Source organism: Coregonus clupeaformis, unplaced genomic scaffold (genome assembly GCF_020615455.1).
Source record: "Coregonus clupeaformis isolate EN_2021a unplaced genomic scaffold, ASM2061545v1 scaf0024, whole genome shotgun sequence".
Classification (NCBI taxonomy): Eukaryota; Metazoa; Chordata; class Actinopteri; order Salmoniformes; family Salmonidae; genus Coregonus; species Coregonus clupeaformis.
Window position 1 is genome coordinate 574000 of NW_025533479.1, and position 27446 is coordinate 601445.

The window sequence follows — 27446 nt, forward strand, 5'->3', positions numbered from 1 at the left end:
GTTAGCAACCATTCTGTGACCATCGAGATGCCTGGGGAAACTGATTGTGTAGGCAGCCAGTAACCGCAAGAAAAGACATAAGAACAGCTGTGCATTAAAGAAAACCTGCCTTACAGTTCCTTATTGTCTTTAGTTAGGGTGAAACAAACAACAAACCAGGAGTCTGATTAGCATCTTTATTTGATATTTTATTTACAAACGCACACATTGTCGCCATGGATAACAATTCATGTCGTTCAATTTAAGTTAAGATCTCTTTTCTGATATAAACATCAGTAGTAGAATATTACAGTGAGTATCCTAGCAACATGTCTCCTCTTCACTTTGTAAAGTATATCAGAATGAAGAGCACATTCAAGATGAGGACAACCAACAAATCGATCAATTACCCAATTGGATACCATACCGATTGATTGCTGATTGGGCAAACAAATAGCCCAAGGTGAGAAAGCAACGGAAGAGGAAGAAGATTCACACTAATCAATCTGGTCCATGCATCTAATCAAACAGCACAACAAGAGGTTTAGAAATACCTTGAGGACTCAGAAATTACATCGCACATAGGAGATGGACTGATCAGGTATGGTGGTGGAGTCCCAAATGGCATCCTATTCCCTACATGGTGCACTACTTTTGACCAGAGCCCTATTGGCTCCTGTCAAAAGTAGTGCACTATACGCTGAGTACACAAAACAAACATTTCCACGACAGACTGACCAAGTGAATCCAGGTGAAAGCTATGATCCCTTATTGATGTCACCTGTTAAATCCACTTCAAATCAGTGTAGATGAAGGAAAGGAGACAGGTTAAAGAAGGAGCTTTAAGCCTTAAGACAATTGAGACATGGAATGTGTACCGTTCAGAGGGTGAATGGGCAAGACACAAAATCTAAGTGCCTTTGAATGGGGTATGGCAGTAGGTGCGCCATTTTTTTGTCAAGCACTGCAACGCTGCTGGGTTTTTCCACGCTCAACAGTTTCCCGTGTGTATCAAGAATGGTCCACCACCCAAAGGACATCCAGCCAACCTGACACAACTGTGGGAAGCATTGGAGTCAACATGGGCCAGCATCCCTGTGGAACGCTTTTGACATCTTGTCCATGCCCCGACGAATTGAGGCTGTTCTGAGGGTAAAAGGGGGGGTGCAACTTAATGTTAGGATATTTGGTATACTCGATGTATAGAGAATAAGGTGCCCTTTGGGACGAAACCAAAGTTAAATAAATGAACCCCTTGAAGACAAACACGTCATTTTCAACATACACCCTAAAAAAACAAGTTGATGAGAGTGATCTTTTGGAAGACCAAGGCACAGAGGAGGCCGCTGTGGCAAATTATTCTAAATTAAGGACTTTCTTGAACTACAAATGATCAAGGTCAGAGGCACACATTTCAGGAGCTTGACAAAGTCCAGGTAGGTGTGAGGGGGGGTGTAGTCTCTCCTTGAAGTGCCCTGTTGCCTGCACAGGACACTAGTGGATGGAGGAAGTGTGTAGAACCGAATATATTTCTATCTACAGTGACAGTACAGCTACTGTCCATATGCAAACAGAATAGATGTAGAGTGACGTCGTGGCAGCCATTTTGTTCGAGTTCTGTGTCATCTTCGCAGCAGAGGAGAGATTGTATGGCAGGTACTTGGTACGTCCTTAATTGCGCTTTAAAATGGGCCAAACCTAAGTGAAAACACCCCATCGATTCTGGACAATCGTGAATAGTCTGAATGGACCAGTAACTGCCTACCCCTCCAGAACAGAGAGGTCTGTTACAATTCACCAAGTCATCTATTGATACCCGCATACATGTACAGTGGACCCAAAACACACATAGGCATGTGTATGTGTGGACGTAAGACTGCTGTATAAAGTTGGAAAAAGTGGTATTATCTGCCATGATCACTTCCACATGGGCGAGGAGGCAGGACGGGCCATTTTAGGTCCAGGTATCCGTGTTGCTGTGGGGGTTTTGCAGGCAGAGACAGCAGCTCTAGAGGGCTCTGTGCCGGGGCTCGTCTTGACCGTTTTAGTCCTGGCCGCAGCTATAACAGCTGTACGGACGGTTTTAGCCGTAGCAGAGGATGGGCTGTGTGTGGAGCGGGGCTGAGAGGAGTGTTGGGTCTCAGAGTTGGCGGTGGGGGCGAGACGTTTGGTCACCCTGAGAGGGGAGCCTCTGACAAAGGCTGGCTGGCTGCTAGCTGTACTACTAGTGGTGCTGGTGCTAGAAGTCCTTTCCCTCTCTGGTCCAAGCCCCAGCCCAGCTCTCTCTGATGCCTGGCGGGTCAAGGTGGGTTTCCCTGGGGCCTGCTGCTGGTTCTCACCCCCAGCCTGGATCCTCTCACTCCTGGTGCTACTGCTCCGCTTCACCTCTGTCTGGGTAGTAGTAGGACGTGTGATGGGGGAGGAGCGTATGGAGGCGCTGCGTATGGACGGGGACGCCAGACAAGTGGAACGTGGTGTAGTCTGTAAATTAGGATTTGGGACGGGGCCAGTGGGTGTCTCTGGTTTGGAAATAAAACGCACCCTATGGATGCCTGTATTGTTCGGTTGACCTGCACGAGGTACCAAGCCCCTCTTAGCCCCTCCTCGGACAACAGGAATGTTCCCCCCGCTCCGAGAGTCCTCTTTCCCCATTGGAAGCCCGGCACCAACCCCTGGAGTCTCTGCCTGCCTCTCTTTCCTCCACTTGGAACATAGGCTGGGTGGGGCTCTAGGGAGGGTTGAGGTGGGAGTGGGAGGAGGGGATATGGTGTCGTAAGAACGCAGGCCTCGGACCAGGGTGTGGTACTCCAGGGTTTCGCCCACACGTGGGTACGACCGGTCCCTCTCCCTGTCAGGGCTGGAGACCTCTGGGCATTGATGTGCCCGCTGTGGGCTCAGCTCTGGTAGGCTGGGAGGCAGCCAGCTCTGTTCCACTGGTGTAGAGGGAGATTCTGTTTCCCTCTGCTGGGTTGTTCCCCCCTCAGGCCTCAGCTCCAAACCACTTCCTTGTGTGGTCTCCTTGGCTCCCTTAGCCTCCTGCGATTGGACACCGTCTGGGGGGTCAGTGGCCATGGATGATTCTGATTGGCTCTCAAAGGGCTGCTGAGTCACCTCAGTGACCGTTGACCCTGTGAGAGGAGCGAGGTCAGGGTCTTGATGCGCTGCGTCTCTGACTGAGGAGTCTGTGGCATTCGCCTGAGAAACGGGGGTAGGCTCAGTCCCCACTAGGCCGTACCTGTGTCTAAGACCAATGGTATTTCTTCTCACACTGGGAATGGCAGTAGTGGTAGTGGAGGAGTGTCTATGAGGACTGGCCATAGACTTAGTGGTCAGTACACGCTGGTCCAGGCTGGCATCAACTGTCCGTTCATGGTGAGTTTTAGTCACTCGAGCCATTGGTGTGAGTCGGCTTTCATTGAAGTTAGTAGCAATTCCATGTTGGGTTTGTGTGGCATAGGCAATAGTGTCCTGCCTGTTTTGGGGGACATTGAATCTAAGTCCACACTGGGTTTGAGTGACATTAGAAGTCAGTTCATGTTGAGGTTGTGAGACTTGAGTCTGAGTTGTCCCCTCATGATGTGGTCTCTTTGTCTCCAGGACTGGTTGGTGCTGATGGACCAGGGGCTCTGTCCTGGTCTCTGTCCCCAGGGACGGTCTCTCCTGGCTGGGGTAGGTGGGGCAGGGTAGCCCTGAGGAGGTCTGGGGGTTGATGGAGGTACTGCGGAGGTTGGAGGAGTTGTTGAGGTGGAGATGGGGGGATGCGATTCTACCCAAATCAGGGGATGTCTGAAGAGGAGCGGAGGTGGTGTCCTGGATTAGGTTGGAAGTGTAGTTCTGGAAGCGGGTGGAGGAGGTTTGAGGAGGAGGGGAGGATGAGGAGTTGTTTTGGAGGAGATGAGAGTTGTAGTTCTGGAGGTGGTTGGAGAGCCTACGGTTCTCCTGGGTTCTAAGGCTGCGCTGGCTCCAGGTGTGGCTCAGGTTCTCAAGGGTTCTTTCCAGGTCATCCTGGTTCTCCTGGGTGCCCGGTGGAGACACCTGACCCAGAACCACACCCAGGTCCAGCCCTGTACACACGGCCACAGAGCGACGCTTCTCCACCATCTCTCGCTCTCGCTCCATCCGCTTCTGCTCCTTCTGTTTCCGCTCTGCGTTTTCCTGAGAGGGAACAGGATGAGTTAAAGGAGTTTCAGGTAAAATAAGAAACATAAAGTATACATTTATCAGCAAAGCATCTACGCATCTATCTACGTATCTATCTACAACGTATCTATCTACGTATCTATCATATCTATCTACGTATCTATCATATAATCTTTTTTTCCTCATCTGTCTATAACTCCTTACACACACACACACACACAGGTGAAGTCGGAAGTTTACACACACTTAGGTTGGAGTCATTAAAACTCGTTTTTCAACCACTCCACAAATTTCTTTTTAACAAACTATAGTTTTGGCAAGTCAATTGTTTACAGACAGATTACTTCACTTATAATTCACTGTATCACAATTCGAGTGGGTCAGAAGTTTACATACACTAAATTGGCTGGGCCTTTAAACAGCTTGGAAAATTCCAGAAAATGATGTCATGGCTTTAGAAGCTACTGATAGGCTAATTGACATCAGTTGAGTCAATTGGAGATCATACTTTTTGGAGAAATGTCCTCTGGTCTGATTAAACAAAAATAGAACTTTGGCGATAATGACCATCGTTATGTTTGGAGGAAAAAGGGGGTTGCTTGCAAGCCGAAGAACACCATCCCAACTGTGAAGCACGGGGGTGGCAGCATCATGCTGTGGGGGTGCTTTGCTGCAGGAGGGACTGGTGCACTTCACAAAATAGATGGCATCATGAGGAAGGAAAATTATGTGGATATATTGAAGCAACATCTCAGGACATCAGTCAGGAAGTTAAAGCTTGGTCGCAAATGGGTCTTCCAAATGGACAATGACCCAAAGCATACTTCCAACAAAGTCAAGGTATTGGAGTGGCCATCACAAAGCCCTGACCTCAATCCTATAGAACATTTGTGAGCAGAAAAAGCGTGTGCGAGCAAGGAGGCCTACAAACCTGACTCAGTTACACCAGCTCTGTCAGGAGGAAGGGGCCAAAATTCACCCAACTTATTGTGGGAAGCTTGTGGAAGGCTACCCGAAACGTTTGACCCAAGTTAAACAATTTAAAGGTAATGCTACCAAATACTAATTGAGTGTATGTAAACTTCTGACCCACTGGGAATGTGATAAAATAAATAAAAGCTTAAATAAAATCACTCTACTATTATTCTGACATTTCACATTCTTAAAATAAAGTGGTGATCCTAACTGATCTAAGACAGGGAATTTTTACTAGGATTAAATGTCAGGAATTGTGAAAAACTGAGTTTAAGGTGTATGTAAAATTCTGACTTCAACTGTATGTATAGTTTTTTTGTGTGCTCTAGGGCAACGGTGTCTAGATGAAGCCCAACCCTAAACCCAAGCCCAACCCTAAACCCAAGCCCAACCCTAAACCCAAGCCCAACCCTAAACCCAAGCCCAACCCTAAACCCAACCTTGAATTAGGACCAAAAAACTCATTTTAGTTTTCATACATTTTTTCAATATGGACAAAATGTAGACTTTGGTCATGTAGGGTGAACCCATGCAGACAGCTTGATGTAAAGCAGTTGGTCTCACCTGTACAGCTTGATGTAAAGCAGTTGGTCTCACCTGTACAGCTCTTTGGAAGCGAAGGCAGAAGGAGTGGAAGACCCTGCAGGCCTCCTCCAGTTTAAAGGTGCTGTCATCCTCACAGAAGAATTCGACCAGAGCCTGACTGGACATCCTCATCCCCTCCACCTCATCCTCCGCCTCCTTCAGACGCTCCTCTGCCACCTAGAGATGGAGAGAGCGAGAGAGCGAGATTAGACTCACTGTTGTGCATTTTGACTCAGGAGGAAGAATATGGAGGGAAGAGACTCAGAGTTAACCAAAGCCGTGTGAGTTTCAGTTTTGTTCTTTGTGAGTTCATAAATTCTCACTTCACTAGATACCATAGATCAGTGTTTAAGAACTTAGCATGTTCTAGCTCAGTTCCGTGTAGCTCAGATGGTAGAGCATGGCGCTTGCAATGCCAGGGTTGTGGGTTCGATTCCCACGGGGGGCCAGTATGAAAAAATTATAATATATATATATATATATATTTTTATATATAAGAGCGTCTGCTAAATGGCTAAAATGTAAATATGTTCTAAATCCATGTTCTAGAATCTAGTTCAGTTCCGTACCTCCAGGAAAGGCTGTGTGAGCTGCTGGAGGTCTGCCTCCGTCTGGACACTGATCCTGAGGGATGCCACACGGCTGTGGAGCCTGGAGAGATCCTCTACTACAGACTCCTCACACAACCTATAGGAAGACAGAGACGAGAGATGCATTACTTTACATGACATTAAAAAGGTAGACTCAGCGATATGAGGTGGCTGCAGAAAGTAAACAGCAGAGTGGGTCAATTTCCGTAACAACTAAGAGCGTTAAAGCACGAGGCTCAACTTCTCCCTGGCTATCACACTGTGAACAGGCTGAAGCGAACCCGTGCACTTGCGCAGATACTTGTGTGTGACCGTGTGAGAGCAAAGTGTTGCATCTCGCTCATCTCAATATCTCCGGTGCTGCTCGTGGCAACGTCATTTCGCAGAGTCCACCTTTATAGATGATAGTAAAGTGATTACAGTGAGATTCTGTGACCCAACAACTAGATGGCATCTGTTCTAAAAGTTGGCCAAACTGTGTAAATGTACAGCTCTGGATAAAACCATGTGTTTTTAACCACAACCCAATCTGTTGGTCCATGAGAGACTATGCTGCAAAGTAAAACATACAAGGAGTCTTTGTTTCAGAAGATGCTGTTACTAAGATTATAAGTCAAAGCGGTGGTTCCCAAGCTGTGACCTAGATAAAGCTGTTATTTTCCTCTGACAGACATCTTAATACGTCCAAGATTTCCCCTTTGGCTCTACCCCAGCAGGAGTAGGCTGTCGCTCATTACTAGGTCCTGACTGACGGACAGTAACACCGATACCCACAGAGTAACTGACAGTAAAGGGTGTATCCCAAATGGCACCCTATTCCCTATATAGTGCATCGACAAAAAGTATTGGGTGCCATTTGGGACTCAATCTAAGTGTCCTGCATAGCTAACCAATCCCAACAACCCCAACAGAGCCGTGATATTGGATTGAAACAGAAATGTTGTCATGGGCCATATTAAAAAAGGTGATAGTTATATCACTAACAGCTGGACAGAGCTCCAGTACTGTAACACAATACAGTCCTGTTGAAACTGGTCTTAAAGCAGCCGTAGTGTCTGTGTGTGTTAGCAGCCTGCTGGAGCGTATTGATGTTATAGGGCGGAGCTCATATGCTCCCCCAAAGCATACAAAACACCACGGGCCACGTTCAAACACTTCAGATTGCTTCCTTCCTTCTTTCCTCTGTTTAATTAATTACAGATCTGCTGGACTGGTTAAAAGCAATGAAGTGGAAACCTTGCTTTACGCGCAGATCACGCAAAGATCTGGGCTCGCCCCAAGGTACATTTTCAAACTATTAGAACAGGGGCTCGTTCAGCAGGACAACGTTTTGGAACGTTTGGATAGAAACATGCCTCTCTGACACGTAGACCAAGGAATCATGTTGGCTCTATTCATGGCAATTCTATCTGCAACGTTCGACAATGTTTGGCAAATTAACGTGGCCCATTCCCTATGAGGAAGGAAGAAGGGGGGCCTTTCTAAACTGGGGGGGGGTCTGTATTATTGGCTCTTACTGACCTGGATGTGGGGCCGACATGTCCTAGTTGGCTGGGAAACGACAGTAAACTCTGGTCCTTTTTCACCGCTTCCTGTGGAGACAGAGACGGCGCTGATCCAGCTATTGTTTCACACAGTGAGCCGTCATAATTCTGTCTGAATCATTGCATTGTGTCACGATTCAGTGTGTTGATATGGTTATTGTGAAAGTAATAATTAATGGTTGGTCAAATACAACAAATACCCAACACATAGTTTGAAAGACATTCTGAAGACCCATTTCATCTATGCCAATTGAACAATTCTGCTAAATAAGTGTCAAGTTTTTCAAAGGAAACTAAATGTGCAGTCTGTCAGATGGTTGTTAGTCTTCAATAAAGAGTAGTCTGGGATTCATTCTGTCGTCTTTGAACTGCATCTAGAGAGAGTTTCTTGAGATGTGTGGCATATTACTGCTATAGCTTAAGTCTTCACTGAAAGATCAATTAAAGTCAAGCACTTCAAGGGTCTCCTCTTCACTGCAAGTGTGATTTACATAGTGTACAAAACATTACGAACACCTGCTCTTTCCATGACAGACTGACCAGGTGAATCCAGGTGAAACCTACGATCCCTTATTGATGTCACCTGTTAAATCCACTTCAATCAGTGTAGATGAAGGGGAGGAGACAGGTTAAAGAAGGATTTTTAAGCCTTGAGACAAACTTTGATTGTGTATGTGTGCCATTCAGAGGGTGAAGATTGAAGTGCCTTTGAACAGGGTATGGCAGTAGGTGCCAGGCGCACCGTTTTGAGTGTGTCAAGAACTGCAATGCTGCTGGGTTTTTCACGCTCAACAGTTTCCTGTGTGTATCAAGAATAGTCCACCACCCAAAGGACATCCAGCCAACTGGACACAACTGTGGGAAGCATTAGAGTCAACATGGGCCAGCATCCCTGTGGAATGCTTTCGACACCTTGTAGAGAGTCGATTCCCTGACGAATTGAGGCTGTTCTGAGGGCAAAAGGGGATGCAACTCAATATTAGGAAGGTGTATATTTGACTACATCAGGGTAGGAGTGCTGATCTACAGTAGGATCAGTTTTGCATTTTAGATGATAATGAATACAGCTATATGCACAAAAAGGTACCTGATCCTAGATCAGGTCTTACCATGGCCACGAAGTGCAGGAGGTTCATGCCTGGCTTGTTGGCTTTGGTGTCGGCCAGCTTGAGCAGAGAAGCGATTCGGAACCCTGCTGCGTTGCCTGCGTACCCACCCTGAGGTCAAATACAGTAGGTCAGTGAAAAGAGGTCACACACACACACACACACACACACACACACACACACACACACACACACCCCCGACATCTTAAACAAACACAACATTACAAAACCCAGGTGCAGCCAGAGTGACGCTCTAGACCCCAGTCCCAGACCCCCGTCCCAGACCCCCGTCCCAGACCCCGTCCCAGACCCCCGTCCCAGACCCCCGTCCCAGACCCCAGTCCCACACCCCAGTCCCAGACCCCCGTCCCAGACCCCCGTCCCCCGTCCCAGACCCCCCGTCCCAGACCCCCGTCCCAGACCCCCGTCCCAGACCCCCGTCCCAGACCCCAGTCCCAGACCCCAGTCCCACACCCCCGTCCCAGACCCCAGTCCCAGACCCACACCCCCGTCCCAGACCCCAGACCCCAGTCCCAGACCCCAGTCCCAGACCCCAGTCCCAGACCCCCGTCCCAGACCCCAGTCCCAGACCCCAGTCCCACACCCCAGTCCCACACCCCCGTCCCAGACCCCAGTCCCAGACCCCCGTCCCAGACCCCCGTCCCAGACCCCCGTCCCAGTCCCCAGTCCCAGACCCAGACCCCAGTCCCAGACCCCGACCCCCGTCCCAGACCCCAGTCCCAGACCCAGACCCCCGTCCCAGACCCCCGTCCCAGACCCAGACCCCCGTCCCAGACCCCCGTCCCAGACCCAGACCCCCGTCCCAGACCCACCCGTCCCAGACCCCCTTCCCAGACCCAGACCCCAGTCCCAGACCCCCGTCCCAGACCCCAGTCCTACACCAGCAGCATTGTGCACACAGATAAAGGACGTCTCTCTCTTTCATCTGAAAGATAGAAAGGAAGGAGGAAGAGAAAGAAGACATGACTCACAGCGTTCATGTAGTTTCCTGCCTTCAGAACCAGACGGAGGATGGAGTGCAGCTCAGGACAGCTCAACAGCTCTGAGACAGAGACAGAGGGACAGCGGGACAGACAGACGGACGGACAGACGGATATAAAACTGGTGAATAAAACGATCTCATATCTTCTTTAGACAAAAACCCACGTGGCCCATCTGTAGCCTACAGTACATCACGTCACTAATTCTGAACCAACTTCAGGTCACCATCCCAGACTAAACTCAAACAAGACTGAACACTTAGAAGAGAAACTAAAAACCCTGCTGGTGATTAAAGGGGAAACTAAAACACCCTGCTGGTGATTAAAGGGGAAACTAAAAAACCCTGCTGGTGATTAAAGGGGAAACTAAAAACCCTGCTGGTGATTAAAGGGGAAACTAAAAACCCTGCTGGTGATTAAAGGGGAAACTAAAAACCCTGCTGGTGATTAAAGGGGAAACTAAAAACCCCTGCTGGTGATTAAAGGGGAAACTAAAACCCCCTGCTGGTGATTAAAGGGGAAACTAAAAACCCTGCTGGTGATTAAAGGGGAAACTAAAAACCCCTGCTGGTGATTAAAGGGGAAACTAAAACCCTGCTGGTGATTAAAGGGGAAACTAAAACCCCCTGCTGGTGATTAAAGGGGAAACTAAAAACCCCTGCTGGTGATTAAAGGGGGAAACTAAAACCCCTGCTGGTGATTAAAGGGGAAACTAAAACCCTGCTGGTGATTAAAGGGGAAACTAAAACCCCCTGCTGGTGATTAAAGGGGAAACTAAAACCCCCTGCTGGTGATTAAAGGGGAAACTAAAACCCCCTGCTGGTGATTAAAGGGGAAACTAAAACCCTGCTGGTGATTAAAGGGGAAACTAAAACCCCCTGCTGGTGATTAAAGGGGAAACTAAAACCCCCTGCTGGTGATTAAAGGGGTGGGGGCGCTGATGAAGAGCAGTAGGCCATGTTTGCGTCCGAAATGGCACCGTATTCTCTTTATAGTGCACTACTTTTTAACAGGGCCCATGGGGATCTGGACAAAAGTAGTGCCCTATGTAGGGAATAGGGTGCCATTTGGGATGCATTGGTATTATCGAAAAGAGGAAGTGGATGGGCCACAAAGGGGGTTAAACGGATGGTGATGAGTAGTAGTGTAGAGTAAAACTAAAAACAACTAAATAATAACTTCCACCATTTCATACTAAACTCAAACAAGACAAGAGCACTACAAGGGGAAGTGAACGGTATGGAAGTGAATGACCACAAAATAGTTTAAAAAGGGCGGTGATAGGGAGTAGAGTAGGCCTAGGGTTAATCCCAAATGGCACCCTATTCCCTACATAGTACACAACCTTTGAACCGGAGCCCTATGGAACCTGGTCAAAAGTAGTACACTATATAGGGAATAGGGTGCCATTTGGGACGTATCCCTTAACTAAAAGCCCCTGCTGATGGTTTACCTCTGGCCGCCTCCCTCAGACATCTGGCCGCCAGACAGAGAGAGGTCACAGCGGGGTCAAACTCCTCCTGCAGGATCATGGCGTCCAGACGCAGACGAAAGCTAACAGGGGAGAAAAGGGGAGGAGGGGGAGGAGAGGAGAGAGGAGAGGAGAAGGGGAGGAGAGGAGAGGAGGAGGGGGGGGAGAGGGGGGAGGAGAGGAGAGGGGGGAGGAGGGAGATGAGAGAGGAGAGGAGAGGGGGAGGAGGGAGATGAGAGAGGAGAGGGGGAGGAGAGGAGAGGGGGAGGAGGGAGATGAGAGGGGGAGGAGAGGAGGGGAAGAGAGGAGAGGGAGGAGGGAGAGGGAGAGGAGGGGGAGGGGAGAGGGGGTAGAGGAGGGAGAGGGGGGTAGAGGAGGGAGAGGGGGGAGGGGGGGGAGAGGAGAGGATGGAAGTGGTTAGAGCCATCTCGATCATCAGAGAGACACACATCAGCACAGAGTGGAAAGTTAGTGAGTCAGCCATTAGTGTGTGGAGAGTGGGAGTCACTGTAAAATGAGAACAGCAGATAAATTGGCATATTTTGCAACACAGTTTGAACTTCAAGGTTAGGGTTTGTAATAGTTTAAAACAGTGAAGTGCTAGGTTGTGTGGTATACCTGGGGACTTCCACTAGCAGAATCATGAAGAGGTCAGGCTCCCCAAGCCTACTGCGCTCTCCCTTGAACCTCTTCAGACGAGCCTCCTGTGAAAATACCCAGACGGACAACTTAGAGATATTATCAGTCAGCTTTCCTGTTACATTCTACAAGCCTCATTCATTTTACTGGGAATTCCACCTAGGTTTCATTTACTAGCATCTCCAGAAATAATTTGTAGAATTTAAAACTTTGCTTGAGTCCAGTGGTAAAACCACCATCACCCAGGATGAGTCCAGCGGTAGAACCACCATCACCCAGGTTAAGTCCAGTGGTAGAACCACCATCACCCAGGATGAGTCCAGCGGTAGAACCACCATCACCCAGGATAAGTCCAGTGGTAGAACCACCATCACCCAGGATGAGTCCAGTGGTAGAACCACCATCACCCAGGATGAGTCCAGCGGTAGAACCACCATCACCCAGGATGAGTCCAGCGGTAGAACCACCATCACCCAGGATGAGTCCAGCGGTAGAACCACCATCACCCAGGATGAGTCCAGCAGTAGAACCACCATCACCCAGGATGAGTCCAGCGGTAGAACCACCATCACACAGGATGAGTCCAGCGGTAGAACCACCATCACCCAGGATGAGTCCAGCGGTAGAACCACCATCACCCAGGATAAGTCCAGTGGTAGAACCACCATCACCCAGGATGAGTCCAGTGGTAGAACCACCATCACCCAGGATGAGTCCAGCGGTAGAACCACCATCACCCAGGATGAGTCCAGCGGTAGAACCACCATCACCCAGGATGAGTCCAGCGGTAGAACCACCATCACCCAGGATGAGTCCAGCGGTAGAACCACCATCACCCAGGATGAGTCCAGTGGTAGAACCACCATCACCCAGGATGAGTCCAGCGGTAGAACCACCATCACACAGGATGAGTCCAGCGGTAGAACCACCATCACCCAGGATGAGTCCAGCGGTAGAACCACCATCACCCAGGATGAGTCCAGCGGTAGAACCACCATCACCCAGGATGAGTCCAGCGGTAGAACCACCATCACCCAGGATGAGTCCAGCGGTAGAACCACCATCACCCAGGATGAGTCATTATTATTACTTTATATTCTTATAACCATGTCCATATACAACAACACGTGCAGTCATTGGGAACATATTTTACCACATGTATTGTCAGTAAGCCCTTCACAATTCTGAGACGATGGTGTAATGGCAAACTGTTGATTAGGATCATCAGAACCAGATGAAGAGAGGGGTGGGGGCTACAGGCTAGTCAGTGCTGTTGCAGTAGGAGCTCCGGTGTGTCGGAGAGGACACGGAGCAGAGTCTTTACCTCGTCGGTGTCAGGCAGCAGTTTGCAGAGCTCGGCCAGTTTCTCTGCCCCATAGCGGGTCCCGACCCCCTGCCGGATATCCTCAACTATCTCCTGGGCAGCCCTGTGGAAAACATGACAACACACATCAGCTCTATGGTGACATCACCTTACACACAAACACACACGCAGCTGCACTGTCTGTGGGGTTTAGAGAAATGGGGTTTAAGCCAACCACGGAGGATGTAAGTCACTGATATACTGAGGTGATTCAAATTAACACTCATCATTTAAGAAATGAAGAAAAGAGGGGGTTTCATGCAGGGGTGTGGAATGGTGGAGGGGGTTTCATACAGGGGTCTGGAATGGTGGAGGGGGTTTCATGCAGGGGTCTGGAATGGCAGAGGGGGGTATCATGCAGGGGTGTGGAATAGTGGAGGGGGTATCATGCAGGGGTCTGGAATGGTGGAGGGGGTTTCATCCAGGGGTCTGGAATGGTGGAGGGGGTTTGATATTCTCTGATTACTCTGCTTGGTGCACGCACACACGCACACGCAGTCAAGCTTATCCCCTCTTATCTGACTGATTGTTGGGAAAAAAGGCCTTTGACGCCACATTGGCGACACGCTGAATGACATGTGCCCTGAGCAAACACACACACAGATATAGAAACACACACAGGCGCTCAACACAGACACTTGGGCAAACACATAAGTAGACACCCACACACAGCGGTCCTTAGAGGTTGAGTTATCGCCAGACAGAGAGGGAGAGAGAGCAGAAGCTGGCCAGTCCCTGACTGTATGACCTCTCCCCGACCCCGACTTCCTCCAAATGACACAAGTCTAGTATGTAGCTCAACTCCTCCAGGAGTCTCTCCTTTCATCACCACCTACATCAGACAGCTTCACCCCATTCCTTCACTTCTTCCTTTCCCCCCCTCTCTTTCCCTGGCTCTTCCTCTCTCTCCCTTATATCCCCCCCCTTTTCTGTCTTTCTCTTACAGTCCTCCTCTCTGCCTGTCTGCCCTGTGTTCACTCTAATACCTCCTCTCTGCCTGTCTGCCCTGTGTTCACTCTAATACCTCCTCTCTGCCTGTCTGCCCTGTGTTCACTCTAATACCTCCTCTCTGCCTGTCTGCCCTGTGTTCACTCTAATACCTCGTGGCTCTGCCTGTCTGCCCTGTGTTCACTCTAATACCTCCTCTCTGCCTGTCTGCCCTGTGTTCACTCTAATACCTCCTCTCTGCCTGTCTGCCCTGTGTTCACTCTAATACCTCGTCTCTGCCTGTCTGCCCTGTGTTCACTCTAATACCTCCTCTCTGCCTGTCTGCCCTGTGTTCACTCTAATACCGTGGCTCTGCCTGTCTGCCCTGTGTTCACTCTAATACCTCGTGGCTCTGCCTGTCTGCCCTGTGTTCACTCTAATACCTCCTCTCTGCCTGTCTGCCCTGTGTTCACTCTAATACCGTGGCTCTGCCTGTCTGCCCTGTGTTCACTCTAATACCTCCTCTCTGCCTGTCTGCCCTGTGTTCACTCTAATACCGTGGCTCTGCCTGTCTGCCCTGTGTTCACTCTAATACCTCGTGGCTCTGCCTGTCTGCCCTGTGTTCACTCTAATACCTCCTCTCTGCCTGTCTGCCCTGTGTTCACTCTAATACCTCCTCTCTGCCTGTCTGCCCTGTGTTCACTCTAATATCGTGGCTCTGCCTGTCTGCCCTGTGTTCACTCTAATACCTCCTCTCTGCCTGTCTGCCCTGTGTTCACTCTAATACCGTGGCTCTGCCTGTCTGCCCTGTGTTCACTCTAATACGCGTGGCTCTGCCTGTCTGCCCTGTGTTCACTCTAATACCTCCTCTCTGCCTGTCTGCCCTGTGTTCACTCTAATACCGTGGCTCTGCCTGTCTGCCCTGTGTTCACTCTAATACCTCCTCTCTGCCTGTCTGCCCTGTGTTCACTCTAATATCGTGGCTCTGCCTGTCTGCCCTGTGTTCACTCTAATACCTCCTCTCTGCCTGTCTGCCCTGTGTTCACTCTAATACCTCCTCTCTGCCTGTCTGCCCTGTGTTCACTAATACCGTGGCTCTGCCTGTCTGCCCTGTGTTCATCTAATACCTGTGGCTCTGCCTGTCTGCCCTGTGTTCACTCTAATACCGTGGCTCTGCCTGTCTGCCCTGTGTTCACTCTAATACCTCCTCTCTGCCTGTCTGCCCTGTGTTCACTCTAATACCATGGCTCTGCCTGTCTGCCCTGTGTTCACTCTAATACCGTGGCTCTGCCTGTCTGCCCTGTGTTCACTCTAATACCGTGGCTCTGCCTGTCTGCCCTGTGTTCACTCTAATACCTCCTCTCTGCCTGTCTGCCCTGTGTTCACTCTAATACCATGGCTCTGCCTGTCTGCCCTGTGTTCACTCTAATACCTCTTCTCTGCCTGTCTGCTCTGTGTTCACTCTAATACCTCTTCTCTGCCTGTCTGCCCTGTGTTCACTCTAATACCTCCTCTCTGCCTGTCTGCTCTGTGTTCACTCTAATACCTCTTCTCTGCCTGTCTGCCCTGTGTTCACTCTAATACCTCCTCTCTGCCTGTCTGCCCTGTGTTCACTCTAATACCTCCTCTCTGCCTGTCTGCCCTGTGTTCACTCTAATACCTCCTCTCTGCCTGTCTGCCCTGTGTTCACTCTAATACCTCCTCTCTGCCTGTCTGCCCTGTGTTCACTCTAATACCTCCTCTCTGCCTGTCTGCCCTGTGTTCACTCTAATACCGTGGCTCTGCCTGTATGCCCTGTGTTCACTCTAATACCTCCTCTCTGCCTGTCTGCCCTGTGTTCACTCTAATACCTCCTCTCTGCCTGTCTGCCCTGTGTTCACTTTAATATCGTGGCTCTGCCTGTCTGCCCTGTGTTCACTCTAATACCTCCTCTCTGCCTGTCTGCCCTGTGTTCACTCTAATACCGTGGCTCTGCCTGTCTGCCCTGTGTTCACTCTAATACCTCCTCTCTGCCTGTCTGCCCTGTGTTCACTCTAATACCTCCTCTCTGCCTGTCTGCCCTGTGTTCACTCTAATACCTCCTCTCTGCCTGTCTGCCCTGTGTTCACTCTAATACCTCCTCTCTGCCTGTCTGCCCTGTGTTCACTCTAATACCTCCTCTCTGCCTGTCTGCCCTGTGTTCACTCTAATACCTCCTCTCTGCCTGTCTGCCCTGTGTTCACTCTAATACCGTGGCTCTGCCCGTCTGCCCTGTGTTCACTCTAATACCTCCTCTCTGCCTGTCTGCCCTGTGTTCACTCTAATACCTCCTCTCTGCCTGTCTGCCCTGTGTTCACTCTAATACCGTGGCTCTGCCTGTCTGCCCTGTGTTCACTCTAATACCTCCTCTCTGCCTGTCTGCCCTGTGTTCACTCTAATACCTCGTGGCTCTGCCTGTCTGCCCTGTGTTCACTCTAATACCGTGGCTCTGCCTGTCTGCCCTGTGTTCACTCTAATACCTCCTCTCTGCCTGTCTGCCCTGTGTTCACTCTAATACCTCCTCTCTGCCTGTCTGCCCTGTGTTCACTCTAATACCGTGGCTCTGCCTGTCTGCCCTGTGTTCACTCTAATACCTCCTCTCTGCCTGTCTGCCCTGTGTTCACTCTAATACCGTGGCTCTGCCTGTCTGCCCTGTGTTCACTCTAATACCGTGGCTCTGCCTGTCTGCCCTGTGTTCACTCTAATACCTCCTCTCTGCCTGTCTGCCCTGTGTTCACTCTAATACCGTGGCTCTGCCTGTCTGCCCTGTGTTCACTCTAATACCTCCTCTCTGCCTGTCTGCCCTGTGTTCACTCTAATATCGTGGCTCTGCCTGTCTGCCCTGTGTTCACTCTAATACCTCCTCTCTGCCTGTCTGCCCTGTGTTCACTCTAATACCTCCTCTCTGCCTGTCTGCCCTGTGTTCACTAATACCGTGGCTCTGCCTGTCTGCCCTGTGTTCACTAATACTGTGGCTCTGCCTGTCTGCCCTGTGTTCACTCTAATACCGTGGCTCTGCCTGTCTGCCCTGTGTTCACTCTAATACCTCCTCTCTGCCTGTCTGCCCTGTGTTCACTCTAATACCATGGCTCTGCCTGTCTGCCCTGTGTTCACTCTAATACCGTGGCTCTGCCTGTCTGCCCTGTGTTCACTCTAATACCGTGGCTCTGCCTGTCTGCCCTGTGTTCACTCTAATACCTCCTCTCTGCCTGTCTGCCCTGTGTTCACTCTAATACCATGGCTCTGCCTGTCTGCCCTGTGTTCACTCTAATACCTCTTCTCTGCCTGTCTGCTCTGTGTTCACTCTAATACCTCTTCTCTGCCTGTCTGCCCTGTGTTCACTCTAATACCTCCTCTCTGCCTGTCTGCTCTGTGTTCACTCTAATACCTCTTCTCTGCCTGTCTGCCCTGTGTTCACTCTAATACCTCCTCTCTGCCTGTCTGCCCTGTGTTCACTCTAATACCTCCTCTCTGCCTGTCTGCCCTGTGTTCACTCTAATACCTCCTCTCTGCCTGTCTGCCCTGTGTTCACTCTAATACCTCCTCTCTGCCTGTCTGCCCTGTGTTCACTCTAATACCTCCTCTCTGCCTGTCTGCCCTGTGTTCACTCTAATACCGTGGCTCTGCCTGTATGCCCTGTGTTCACTCTAATACCTCCTCTCTGCCTGTCTGCCCTGTGTTCACTCTAATACCTCCTCTCTGCCTGTCTGCCCTGTGTTCACTCTAATATCGTGGCTCTGCCTGTCTGCCCTGTGTTCACTCTAATACCTCCTCTCTGCCTATCTGCCCTGTGTTCACTCTAATACCGTGGCTCTGCCTGTCTGCCCTGTGTTCACTCTAATACCTCCTCTCTGCCTGTCTGCCATGTGTTTACTCTAATATCGTGGCTCTGCCTGTCTGCCCTGTGTTCACTCTAATACCTCTTCTCTGCCTGTCTGCCCTGTGTTCACTCTAATACCTCCTCTCTGCCTGTCTGCCCTGTGTTCACTCTAATACCGTGGCTCCGCCTGTCTGCCCTGTGTTCACTCTAATACCTCCTCTCTGCCTGTCTGCCCTGTGTTCACTCTAATACCGTGGCTCTGCCTGTCTGCCCTGTGTTCACTCTAATACCTCCTCTCTGCCTGTCTGCCCTGTGTTCACTCTAATACCGTGGCTCTGCCTGTCTGCCCTGTGTTCACTCTAATACCTCTTCTCTGCCTGTCTGCTCTGTGTTCACTCTAATACCTCTTCTCTGCCTGTCTGCCCTGTGTTCACTCTAATACCTCCTCTCTGCCTGTCTGCTCTGTGTTCACTCTAATACCTCTTCTCTGCCTGTCTGCCCTGTGTTCACTCTAATACCTCCTGCTCTGCCTGTCTGCCCTGTGTTCACTCTAATACCTCCTCTCTGCCTGTCTGCCCTGTGTTCACTCTAATACCTCCTCTCTGCCTGTCTGCCCTGTGTTCACTCTAATACCTCCTCTCTGCCTGTCTGCCCTGTGTTCACTCTAATACCTCCTCTCTGCCTGTCTGCCCTGTGTTCACTCTAATACCGTGGCTCTGTCTGTATGCCCTGTGTTCACTCTAATACCTCCTCTCTGCCTGTCTGCCCTGTGTTCACTCTAATACCTCCTCTCTGCCTGTCTGCCCTGTGTTCACTCTAATATCGTGGCTCTGCCTGTCTGCCCTGTGTTCACTCTAATACCTCCTCTCTGCCTGTCTGCCCTGTGTTCACTCTAATACCGTGGCTCTGCCTGTCTGCCCTGTGTTCACTCTAATACCTCCTCTCTGCCTGTCTGCCTGTGTTTACTCTAATACCTCGTGGCTCTGCCTGTCTGCCCTGTGTTCACCTAATACCTCCTGGCTCTGCCTGTCTGCCCTGTGTTCACTCTAATACCTCCTGCTCTGCCTGTCTGCCCTGTGTTCACTCTAATACCGTGGCTCCGCCTGTCTGCCCTGTGTTCACTCTAATACCTCCTCTCTGCCTGTCTGCCCTGTGTTCACTCTAATACCGTGGCTCTGCCTGTCTGCCCTGTGTTCACTCTAATACCTCCTCTCTGCCTGTCTGCCCTGTGTTCACTCTAATACGTGGCTCTGCCTGTCTGCCCTGTGTTCACTCTAATACCTCCTCTCTGCCTGTCTGCCCTGTGTTCACTCTAATACCTCCTCTCTGCCTGTCTGCCCTGTGTTCACTCTAATACCTCCTCTCTGCCTGTCTGCCCTGTGTTCACTCTAATACCTCGTCTCTGCCTGTCTGCCCTGTGTTCACTCTAATACCTCCTCTCTGCCTGTCTGCTCTGTGTTCACTCTAATACCTCTTCTCTGCCTGTCTGCCCTGTGTTCACTCTAATACCGTGGCTCTGCCTGTCTGCCCTGTGTTCACTCTAATACCTCCTCTCTGCCTGTCTGCCCTGTGTTCACTCTAATACCTCGTGGCTCTGCCTGTCTGCCCTGTGTTCACTCTAATACCTCCTCTCTGCCTGTCTGCCCTGTGTTCACTCTAATATCGTGGCTCTGCCTGTCTGCCCTGTGTTCACTCTAATACCTCCTCTCTGCCTGTCTGCCCTGTGTTCACTCTAATACCTCCTCTCTGCCTGTCTGCCCTGTGTTCACTCTAATACCTCCTCTCTGCCTGTCTGCCCTGTGTTCACTCTAATACCTCCTCTCTGCCTGTCTGCCCTGTGTTCACTCTAATACCATGTCTCTGCCTGTCTGCCCTGTGTTCACTCTAATACCGTGGCTCTGCCTGTCTGCCCTGTGTTCACTAATACTGTGGCTCTGCCTGTCTGCCCTGTGTTCACTCTAATACCGTGGCTCTGCCTGTCTGCCCTGTGTTCACTCTAATACCTCCTCTCTGCCTGTCTGCCCTGTGTTCACTCTAATACCTCCTCTCTGCCTGTCTGCCCTGTGTTCACTAATACTGTGGCTCTGCCTGTCTGCCCTGTGTTCACTAATACCGTGGCTCTGCCTGTCTGCCCTGTGTTCACTCTAATACCGTGGCTCTGCCTGTCTGCCCTGTGTTCACTAATACCGTGGCTCTGCCTGTCTGAATCACAGATAACATTAACCTTTGTTAAGGATTGAAAATACACGTGGCTCAACTGGGATTATCCTGATTCAAAAGAGTTGAATGAAAGGTTTTTAGCCTCTACCTTCATAACCTCCGGCCTGTTATTTCTACGCAGAACTGAATGCTGGTTACAATAACAGTCGCCACAGCTGAAATTGAGCATAATGAAAAGGTAGAGGGAGGTAGTACATGTTCTAATACCGTAGTGTCTCACGAAGGGACCAATCTGTTCAAACGACTTCCACCCATGTCGCTAATCTAAAAGTACCTTGTGACTCACACAAGACAAACAAGCTCCATGTAAGAAGACATGTTTTTGTCCATAGGCTCACCTCTCTTCATATAAAGGCTTTCAACTACATGTTCTGACAGATAGTTTGTTTAGAGAGAAGTTCTCTTCAAGTAGGACGCAAACAATTGAATCTCCGTGAACTCTGTGTTCAGTAAACGCGCGGGCATGACAACATACCTGCTCTGCAAGAGGGCATCGTCTGGTAGCTACCATCATACCCACTAGTGTTGTCACAAAACCAGAATTTTGACTTCGATACGCGATACCATCACTATACCACGGTAAAGAAATAAGTGGTATTAGCCAAAAACGCAGAATGACACTTGATCCGGACAGATCTGTAGAGTTCAATATCATTACTTTTGAAATGTTTGAATGTATGCATTAATGAATCAATTATACAAATCAATGTGACAGTTTATTACCAATCTAACCACATAAACGGTAATCATTTATTTGAATGGTAAATCTCTATTGATAAAACTGGGTAAACCGAGATGTAGCCAAGGTCTTTTCACAATACAGATGAATACATATTCAATAGGGGTGTGTGCAAGCATTGTGTTATTGATCTTGTTTTGGGCTGATTTCATGAGGCTACAGATGAAACACTGTTTACCTTCCATTTGGGACTTATTTTATTGGACTGATCAACAACAATCTCTTCTTTTACAAACGTGTACGCTGTCTCTTCACGACCATGACGTCATTCACACACAAAGTCCGTTCCAGGCTCGAGGAAAGATTATCTTGACTGGGAGAGACGTGAGGTGAGGGAAACAAAGTGAATTAATAACGTTTTTGGTAACAATCAGCAATATTCTGCGTTACGGTTTGCTTATTATCACAAACAAGGTACTAGGGTAGTGAATTGATGTTGTCTTCGTCTGTAAGCTAGCAAGGAAAGTTAGCCTACAAAGCTGGAAGCTACCGGTATCTTCTGTAGTATTCTAGCCTGTACTGGACATTGTTTTGGGAACAGTAATTAGCAGTTTAAACATTTCTTTCTACATGTTAACTTCTGTGCAGCATGAGTGGGGAGCTAACATGATGCAGCCCAGACTCCCAGTGAGTTCAGTGGTTCCTCATGGCAGGCTAGAGCTAGTAATGAGTGAGTGGAGGGTGTGGAGCAGGCACGGTGCTCTAATGAGTGAGTGGAGGCTATAAGTGTCATCGGCTGCGCTGATAGACAGACTAGATCCTCTCTCAATCAGTAGACGACGTGCGACACATTTGACAGAAGTACAGAGAGTAACAAATTCTAGTACTGAAGCGTTTTTCATGTTCTAGTATCGAAAAAGTACCTACGTTTTGGTGTACCGTGCAATACTAATACCCACAGAGACCAACACACAGAGACCAACTATATCTGACCCACAGAGACCAACCCACAGACACCAACCATATCTGACCCACAGAGACCAACCATATCTGACCCACAGAGACCAACACACAGAGACAAACCATATCTGACCCACAGAGACCAACCATATCTGACCCACAGACACCAACACACAGAGACCAACCATATCTGACCCACAGAGACCAACCATATCTGACCCACAGAGACCAACCATATCTGACCCACAGAGACCAACCATATCTGCAGCATCAACCAAGAGACATTCCAAACAGTACACCGATTTTAAACCTACGATCTAAACTCTACATAAAATAAAAGTGAAAAGTGAAAACATCAAGCTATAGAAAAGCACAACCTTTGGTTTTACAAGTCATTTAAATACTTTTCACCTTGTGTTTACAGACTCAAAGACTCTACAGAGTAAAGGAGGAGGACTATGAATGGCACCCTATTCGCTACAGGGCCATCGTCAAATGTAGTGCACTATAAAGGGAACAGGGTGCTATTTGGGATGCAACCTATGTCCGACTGTCTTTACTGGAGGGCAGCACTCCTTAACGGTCTGAGCAGGTGTCAACTTTGACCCCTTGGCTCACCATCTTACCCCCCTACCACCCTCACCCTGTGCCCCCCACAGTCCAGCTGCTAAGGCAGGATGCCATCTCATCTGCACCTGTCACCTTCTTGACACCCCCTCTCCCCTCATACTTAGAAGATCCCCCCCCACACTTCCCACTCCTCGATAGAAGCCCATCCTCTCCAGTCCATCTCCAGTGTGAAGGGTTGTTCCCCTGGGTGCAATCCTAGCCCCTTGTGTTTCCCCCTACAGACTCTAATAGCTTTTCTGATTCATGGCGCTTGACCTCTGATACCAGAGCAGCATGTGCTCTCTAGGACCTTACAGATGCATACTTCTTCGAAAAATGAAAATGAAAGAGTGTGATGAGGAAAGGGAAGTAGATCCTTACGTCTTAAACTGCCGTAGAAATATTCCAACATTCATACTGCGTTTGGAGTCCAGTAGTGAGACCTGCAAACACACACACAGAGAACATGTCAGATACTATCATCAAGGTGGAATAATAGTCAGTGGTATACCGGTATCTCACTGGAGGCTACTGAGGGGAGGACGGCTCATAATAATGGCTGGAACGGAGCCAATGTAATGTATTTGATACCATTCCACTGATTCCGCTCCAGCCATTACCACGAGCCCGTCCTCTCCCATTAAGGTGCCACCAGCCTCCTGCGTGGTATATGCAGTATCTTTCTACAGTATCTCATTCAACTTTACAGACAACACATTCTATCAATATATGCTACCTGGCAGTTTAAACTACACCTAGCTTTGGTGCCAGTCAGTGTCAGTTTAAACCACACCTAGCCTCGGTGCCGGTCAGTGTCAGTTTAAACCACACCTAGCCTCGGTGCCGGTCAGTGTCAGTTTAAACCACACCTAGCCTCGGTGCCGGTCAGTGTCAGTTTAAACTACACCTAGTCAGTGTCTGCCTCTAGCCAGCATGCTGTTGTCTTGGCACAGCAACAACATTCCACTGTAGTATGCGCACACAGACTGGCACTAACTCATACTGCGCTCCTATCCCATACCTTGTCTGTGGTGCTGTCTCTCTCTCCCACCCATCTCCAGTCCTCTCATCTTCTCTCTCTCACCCATCTCCAGTCCTCTCATCCCCTCTCCCACCCATCTCCAGTCCTCTCATCCATCTCCAGTCCTCTCATCCCCTCTCCCACCCATCTCCAGTCCTCTCATCCATCTCCAGTCCTCTCAACCCCTCTCCCACCCATCTCCAGTCCTCTCATCCTCTCTCCCACCCATCTCCAGTCCTCTCATCCTCTCTCTCACCCATCTCCAGTCCTCTCATCCTCTCTCTCACCCATCTCCAGTACTCTCATCCTCTCTCTCACCCATCTCCAGTCCTCTCATCGTCTCTCTCACCCATCTCCAGTCCTCTCATCCTCTCTCCCACCCATCTCCAGCCCCATCATCCTCTCCCAGCTATCTCACCTTATCCGTGGTGTTGTCCTGGGGTGAACTGCATCGCATCAGCACAGACCTCCGTCTCAAACTCCCGGCTCTGTCCTGAGGTTTACAGTCCTTCTGTCTAAACAGCTCATCCAGAGAGTGGAGGTCTATAGGGAACTCTTCCTCCTCCGTAGCCGCTCCACTCCAGACACTTTTCCTCCCCTCCACCTTCTCCTTAGGGATCTGCTCCCAGTTCAGCTTCCTCAGCCGGCTGCGACGGGCCGAGTCCATACGGGTCAGAGGAGAGGAGGTGAAGGGAGGTGGAGGAGGTGGGGGAGGTGGCAGAGGAGTAGGAGCAGGGGTGAGGGGTAGGGGAGCAGGGGTAGGGCCAGGGAGGGTGTCCATGGCTGTCACTTCCAAGATGAGGGGCGCAACACCGCGAGGGCTGGCGGGTGGCGTTCCATGAAAGGCACGGGACTCCTTGAAGGACACAGTCAGGTTGATAAGCATAGAGGCTAGTTGGGAGTTAGGATAGGGCTCAACTAGGGTTTAGGACTGGGACTGGTTGTGGTCTAGCATTGCGGATAGCAAGAGTTCAACATAGATAGATGGATATTGACATTTAGGGTATAGGGGCTAGTTAGGGTGTAGATTTGATGTTTGTTAGGGTGCGTCCCAAAGGGCCAGTACAGTCTCTACTCAACCAAGGAGTGTCCGCTCTCTATTCTCTTCTCACAGTGGTGCAAGTCTCAGTCAGTCTCTCCAATCTAGGAAAACAACAACACAAGGAAATCAACTCTCAGATAGGTTCAATAGACAGACATGTCTCAGGATACCTCTCATGCCATCTTTATTATGCCAATAGCAGTATAGGCTATGCTGGTATCAGACAATGTAATGAAGCATTTCATCCAGTCTCCATGATCACATTACTTACTTAAAGACAGACAGACATACGTTATAAACCCAGGACCTGTCTAGTCTAGTCTGGTCCTGGGCCTGACATTAACGTCTCCATATCTTTTAGTTACTAGACATTTGAGATGACACCAGATGCTCTGGGATTCGGAAGCCAAGGGTTCCATTGTCACTCATTCTGATAACCCGATTTAAAAAGGTTGAGTCTTAGCCTACATCAACCAAAGGCATTTGGAATTTGTGTAACTTATGTTGATTGTGATTGACAAACCACATTTTCAAATAAAGTATTTCTTATCCGTCTGTATTCTTTGAGTAAAACTCTGTACCAGGCTAAGACCGGTATTTAAGGTTTTTCAATAAGCATTTGAAATATTCCAGTGTGCGGCCCGCAAGCTACTAACTCAGACACCTGGCTAGTCCTTTAATTAGCAGCACGGTTATGCCTGTTATATCTCTGTTCATCACTCTCTACAGCGGATCTAACTGACTGTTTGTTACACAGCTTGAAAATGCTTACCTCCGGTTAGGTTACACCCTCAGAGAGAGAGAGAGGGGAGAAAGAGGACAGCATGTTTCACCCTGATGCCGGCCTCAAGTCCACACACACCTCCACCAGACATCAGAGGGAGAGACGTGTAGGGAAGCAGGCGATCTACTCTCTCTCCCGCTCACACACAAGGAAAGGTGGAACAGTAAACGTCCCTAAATTTCTCGTGTCTAATATGACTAGATTCTCTTCAGATAGGACATGTCCAGTCACGAATATTAAACAGATTCTGAAAATTAGCAGTAAGCGTCATGAACCCACTGGAAAGTTTTGGATAGGCCTAACCTGCAATTACACAAATGAGTCATTCAGGTTTCAAGTGCATGTTTTTCTGATTGAAAATATAAGTTATTCAATCATAAATGGCAACATATGGGCCTCCTCGTGTGGTATTATTTTCATGAATGACAACACTGGGGCACAATGGCGCTCTGAGGCCAGTGATTAATGCCATGTTAGTTGTTTCACTTCGCACCGCATGAGCGCGCTACAGAGGCTGCTTTTAGACAGGCTGCCCAATTCTGATATTTTTTTACCAATCACATCACATCTTCCACGTTAGATTTTTTTCCAGAGAGGATCTGATAGGGCAAAAGACCAATAAGTTAAAAAAATATCAGATTTGTGCTGCCTGTCTAAACACAGCCAAAGACCATCTCTGATTTGGCCTTCCGTAAATTACTCATTCAATCGGAACGCTTTCTTTGTATACAGCCAAGACAGTCATTCTTCAAAAGTAAACATACTAATAAATAAATACATAATTTAGGAGGAGTAGACCTACGAAGAAAGTTCATAGCCTGATGGTTTTAATTCAAGGAGGAAAGAAGAGTAGGCCCAACGTTAAGAGTACTGATTTTGTGTGGACACCCCCAAAACAAACACATCAATTGACAGATTTAGTCTAAACCGTGTCAGTTCCTAAAATAGACTTTCATTTAAAACACTCAGCCACCTGGGTAGCAGGGGCCTACTGTGAATATTAATAATAAAATGGGCGGCAGGTAGCTTAGTGGTTAAGAGCTTTGTGCCAGTAACCGAAAGGTCGCTGGTTCTAATCCCCGAGCCGACTAGGTGAAAAATCTGTCGATGTGCCCTTGAGCAAGGCACTTAACCCTAATTGCTCCTGTAAGTCGCTCTGGATAAGAGCGTCTGCTAAATGACCAATTATTATAATATGATCATCTCTGCATGTTTGTTTCTCAATTAAATGTAGGCTAAATTACTTTATAAAAACAATTGTTTAGGCTATAGCGAATTTGCAATAATGCCTTATAAGCCTACAATGTAATTCCCCGGTTTATCGTAGTCTTCTCATGGTTATTTCCACCTTTTCCTGCAACAAAATCACACAAAAAAAAAAACACATGCTACTCACAGTGCGTTATGATGCGATATCCGACTTTCCAAAGTTATTACCTAAACTTATTTGACAATTCCTTCTTTCTTGTTTTAAACTTCAATGAAAAACGTATTGTTTTGTTTTATTTCGTTCTCTTTTGCTTGATGCCTCCTCACTCAAGCCAATGCATTGTGCTGCTCCGCAGTTTCAAGTGTTCTCCTCTACTTCGCTCAATTTGCAGGAAAACTTTCCTAGTGCTGAAGAGACGCGCAGGCGCGCCGCCGAGTCTCTTAAAATTTGCCCAGGAGCGCGTTCATCAGTACGCAACGTTTTGGAACGTTCAGATAGAAATGTGTTATGTAGAACAAACATGCCACTCTGACATGTAGAATAAGGAATCACGTCGGCTCTATTCATGCATTTCTATCTACAACGTTCTATACGTTCGGCAACTGAATGTGGCCCTGAGCTTCTTGCATTATTTCCGCCCAACTTTCCCATGTGATGGACAAACAGGTACTTCACCAATCACTCCAGTGGTTTCCCCTGCATACCTGGGCACATTTATAAGCCCTGGGAACATTTATAATACCTGGACACATTAATAACGGGC

At 48.9% G+C, this 27446-nt stretch overlaps 1 protein-coding gene across 2 annotated transcripts; it reads right to left on the minus strand.

The window, feature by feature from the left end:
- Window positions 1-1085: 1085 nt before the first annotated feature.
- Window positions 1086-27072, minus strand: LOC121531368 (FH2 domain-containing protein 1). 2 transcript variants are annotated; one of them, XM_041836609.2, is made up of 12 exons: window positions 26870-27072; window positions 24066-24790; window positions 23008-23069; window positions 13355-13457; window positions 12010-12095; window positions 11374-11474; window positions 9912-9982; window positions 8923-9030; window positions 7791-7861; window positions 6249-6366; window positions 5692-5856; window positions 1086-4134 (listed from the first exon to the last, which is right to left on the minus strand). In XM_041836609.2, exons 2-12 carry the CDS (start codon window positions 24531-24533, stop codon window positions 1897-1899), a joined length of 3591 nt encoding a protein of 1196 aa, XP_041692543.2. In that variant the 5' UTR covers window positions 24534-24790; window positions 26870-27072; the 3' UTR covers window positions 1086-1896. The 2 variants fall into 2 exon arrangements, with proteins under 2 accessions (XP_041692543.2, XP_041692548.2); XM_041836614.2 differs by lacking the exon at window positions 26870-27072 and adding an exon at window positions 25462-26536.
- Between the last annotated feature and the right edge of the window lie 374 nt (window positions 27073-27446).

Excerpts from the sequence above, each read along its gene's own strand:
- LOC121531368 (XM_041836609.2), bottom strand. The coding sequence starts at position 24,533 with ATGCTTATCAACCTGACTGTGTCCTTCAAGGAGTCCCGTGCCTTTCAT. Across the intron at positions 23,070-24,065 it reads AGGACAACACCACGGATAAG|GTCTCACTACTGGACTCCAA; the intron begins GTGAGATAGCTG and ends GTGTGTTTGCAG. Across the intron at positions 13,458-23,007 it reads TTTCTACGGCAGTTTAAGAC|GGCTGCCCAGGAGATAGTTG; the intron begins GTAAGGATCTAC and ends TGTTTTCCACAG.